The sequence below is a fragment of the Pteropus vampyrus genome, unplaced genomic scaffold (genome assembly GCF_000151845.1).
Source record: "Pteropus vampyrus isolate Shadow unplaced genomic scaffold, Pvam_2.0 Scaffold630, whole genome shotgun sequence".
NCBI classification, from domain to species: domain Eukaryota; kingdom Metazoa; phylum Chordata; class Mammalia; order Chiroptera; family Pteropodidae; genus Pteropus; species Pteropus vampyrus.
The window spans coordinates 154,826-158,201 of record NW_011889411.1 but is presented as its reverse complement, the minus strand read 5'-3'; the positions used below and the strand labels follow the sequence as shown (position 1 = coordinate 158,201).

General features: G+C 59.3%; 1 protein-coding gene across 1 annotated transcript in view; it reads left to right on the top strand.

The window, feature by feature from the left end:
• The window catches only part of LOC105308818 (protein kinase C beta type), a gene marked incomplete at its 5' end in the record, with an annotated part of 91,925 nt that overhangs the window by 51,894 nt on the left and 36,655 nt on the right, over nucleotides 1-3,376 (top strand). Inside the window, 2 exons of the mRNA XM_011384824.2 lie at nucleotides 562-653; nucleotides 1,887-1,949. Coding sequence (XP_011383126.1) covers nucleotides 562-653; nucleotides 1,887-1,949 — 155 coding nt within the window. The remainder of the gene's footprint in view (nucleotides 1-561; nucleotides 654-1,886; nucleotides 1,950-3,376) is intronic.

Genomic DNA, 3,376 nt, shown 5'->3' with positions numbered 1-3,376 from the left:
CGGTCCTCTGCCGCGTGTGCCTATCCACGGTGCTGCGGGGCGTCCCTGTGACATGGCGCTGGCTTCCCCGAGAGAGAGCAATGTGAGAACTGCCATGTCGTTTATGACAGTCCTGGAAGTCACGTGCCGTCACCTTTCCAGTGTCCTGTTGGTTGCCCAAGTCCTAGTCCTTGTGGAAGGGACCACACAAGGCTGTGAATGTAGCAGGTGAAAACCACGAGTGACGGGGACGTCACAGAGGCTGGCGTCCACTGCCACCTGTCACCTGTGACCGGATTCACTTACTGTTTCTCATTTTCTACTAAAATCAGCTTCTTCCTAAATAATATGTCCATTAAATCACAAGATTCATGCGCTAGGTATATTTTCCAGAACACACGAATATAAACCTAGAGTTATTAATTCTAAAAAATTCATGCACCACCTGTGGGTCCTCGCGTCGCTCCTGTGGCACAGGCTCTGTACCTGGGAGACGGGGGCCCGATGGGGGATAGGTCATGACCCCCCCCCGAGCCCGGGAAACACCCCAATGCTGATGTCGCCATCTGCCTGTCCCCCCAGGACCGCCTGTACTTCGTGATGGAGTATGTGAACGGCGGGGACCTCATGTACCACATCCAGCAGGTCGGCCGGTTCAAGGAGCCTCACGCCGTGTAAGTGACCGCGAGGGCCGTGCTCCCCGTCGGGTGCAGGGCGGGTTCTCGGTGGCTTTGGGTTTGTAGCTGAGCGGGGGGAGTTGCATCTTCTTTGCTCCTTCTCTGTCTACACCACTCTCAGACCCCGATGCCTGGTCGTCCGTCCCTCCGGTCCTCCGTGGGGATGAGGGACCGGGCTGCTCTGTGGCTCCTGGGATGCGGAGGCCGAGCCCAGGCTTCTAGAGCGTGATTTTCCTGCCGAGTCTGTTCTGTCCCCTTCAGTCCACAAGGCGGCCGTCTCTTGTTCCTAGAACGCAGGCGGCGTTGTGTTTCCCACCCACCGCTGGTGGACGGGATCACGGCCAGTCCTAGGGTTCACCCCGCTCACCTCACCTTCGGAGTTCGCCGAGCCCTCGTCCCCCCGGCAGGTCCCCAGGGCCTCACCCCGCCGCTGCTCCCTTCCGTCCGCCCCTCCCCCCTGCCCCCAGCTGCTGAGCCCACGCGCACTGTGTTCTGGACGCTTCTCATCCCGTCGTTTGTCTCTCTTGGCACAATCCTGAGGGGACACGGGGTTGTCTGTCTTCTTTTATCTCTAACGGCTGATGGGCCGCGGGCCTGAACCCCATTGTCACACACAGCACACACCTGCAGGACACTAACCCAGCGCACACACCTGCAGGACATTGTCACACACGCACGCACCTGCAGGACATCGTCACACACGCGCACACCTGCAGGACACTGACCCAGCGCCCCGGAGCCCCGCCCAGCCCTCGTGCTGTGACTGACCCCTTCTCCCTCCTGGGCCTCCAGGAAGCGCGCGTGCTTCCGACGGCCGCCATGTCCATCCGGCTGTGCCACGTGCCAGCCGGGTAAAGGGGCCAGGTCACCTCATGGCACCGAGCCTCGGTTTCCTCGCGTAAGGAGCAGGGGGCGATGGTGGGACCCAGGTCCTTGGACCGGAGCGAAGATGGAATCGGGTAGCTTAAAGGATGCTGAGGAGACGTTCGGTCTTCGTCGGAGGCTGGCTGCTGTTAGTAAGGCGTCTTAACTTGGTCGGGTCTGAGACGGGTTCTCCGTCTGGACCACCGTACGCCGCGAAGCAGTCGCCAAGGCTTCTCCTGCCCCAGCTGGTCTGTGCAGCAGCCTCGGCCCCTGAATCCGCCCACTGTGCTCCCTCCCCGACGGGTCGCCAGTGCCGCGGTGCCCTCGACTTCCTCCATCGCTTTTTTTTTCCCCTCCTTATTTCAGATTCTACGCTGCAGAAATCGCCATCGGCCTGTTCTTCCTACAAAGCAAGGGCATCATTTACCGGTACGTGAGCGCCGTCCGGCCCCCAGCCCCTCCCCTGCCTGCCTCCTTCTTTAACTGCTTTTAAAATTAGACTCCACGCTGGGGGAGGAGCTCTCCGGTGCGCACTCAGGCATGTGTTCTGCCAGGCAGCATCGCCCACTGCCCTGGCAGGATTCGGGCAGCTCTAGGCGGTGGCAGAAAATCTCGACGGACCTGCCACTGGCGGCGGTTCAGAGCCTCAGACACCAGACCGCTTGCTCGCAGACGACGAGGCTCATTAAAGGGGCCCGTGAGCACGTGTGGGGAGCAGGCAAAGAACCTCGGCTGGCAGGAGATGATGGATCGTGCTATCGTGACCCACGAGTTGTGTTGTCTGGCCGTGTAACTACAAGTTAGGAATGGCTCTCTGAGCAGCTTGCCCCGGGAGACGTGGTTAGGCCGGGGAGCCGGCCCTGGCCCGCCCTGGAGGAGCAGGCGTGGCGTCACGGCCGTGAGAGTCTGCCATGAGTCCACGTGGTAACAGTTGTCCTTACGTCACATAGGTGCAAATGGCAAAGGCACTGCTGGTTTTGACTGGTTTGTTACACGGGAGAGGCTGGCAGGGGGCACGGGCCTCCCGCAGGGAACTCGGCATGGGGGGAGGTCTGTTTAAAAGGCCGTGACAAGCCACGAGAGTCCACATCACTGGTGCGACACGGACCTTTTGTTCTGTGTCCTGTTAGCCAGGCCTATACCGTCTCGTTTAATACAGTCGTAATATATGTTATGACGAGTTTCCTTTATTAACTTTTCCCTAAAAAAAAGGTCCACTTCATTTAGTCACTTGACAAACATTCATCAAAAGCCTACGCTGTGCCAGGCTGTCTTCCAGGCAGTGGGGATCCAGCTGTGAGAAAAATGGACAGAACCACCTGCCTTTGTAGAGAGTCGATTCTCCCGGTGGGAGACAGATACGTAAATCATAAAGATATGGTCTGTCAGGTAGTGGTAAGTGCTGCAGAGAAAAATCAGGCTGGTGGCTGGTGGCTGGTGGCTGGTGGCTGGTGGCTGGTCGCCTGTCATTCTGACGAGAGTATGGGGTCAGTGTCCGAAGGGTTAGGGTGACCATGGAGTCCTGGGCCTCGCAAAGCAGCGGAAGGAGGCAGAACTAAAGGGGTCCCAAGGGAGACAGGAGTCAAGGCTGTGGGTGCCGGCGGGATGGAGGGTGGCGGGCGGCGGCCTTGCCAGAAGCCCGGAGTCCTGGGGCTCTTTTTTTTCACTGCTCGAAGTGGCCGTGTGAAATCTAATTGGGGAGGGACACGCTCCCCCTGAGTAAAAGGGCCTCCATCTCCCTTTTCCTCCTGGTAGCGGACAGGGAGGGTCAGGAAGAGAGTGGTCTGTGGCACGTGGGTGGCACGTGGGCCATCTCTGTGAAGAAGGGGGGCGGAGAGAATGACGGTGACGTGAAC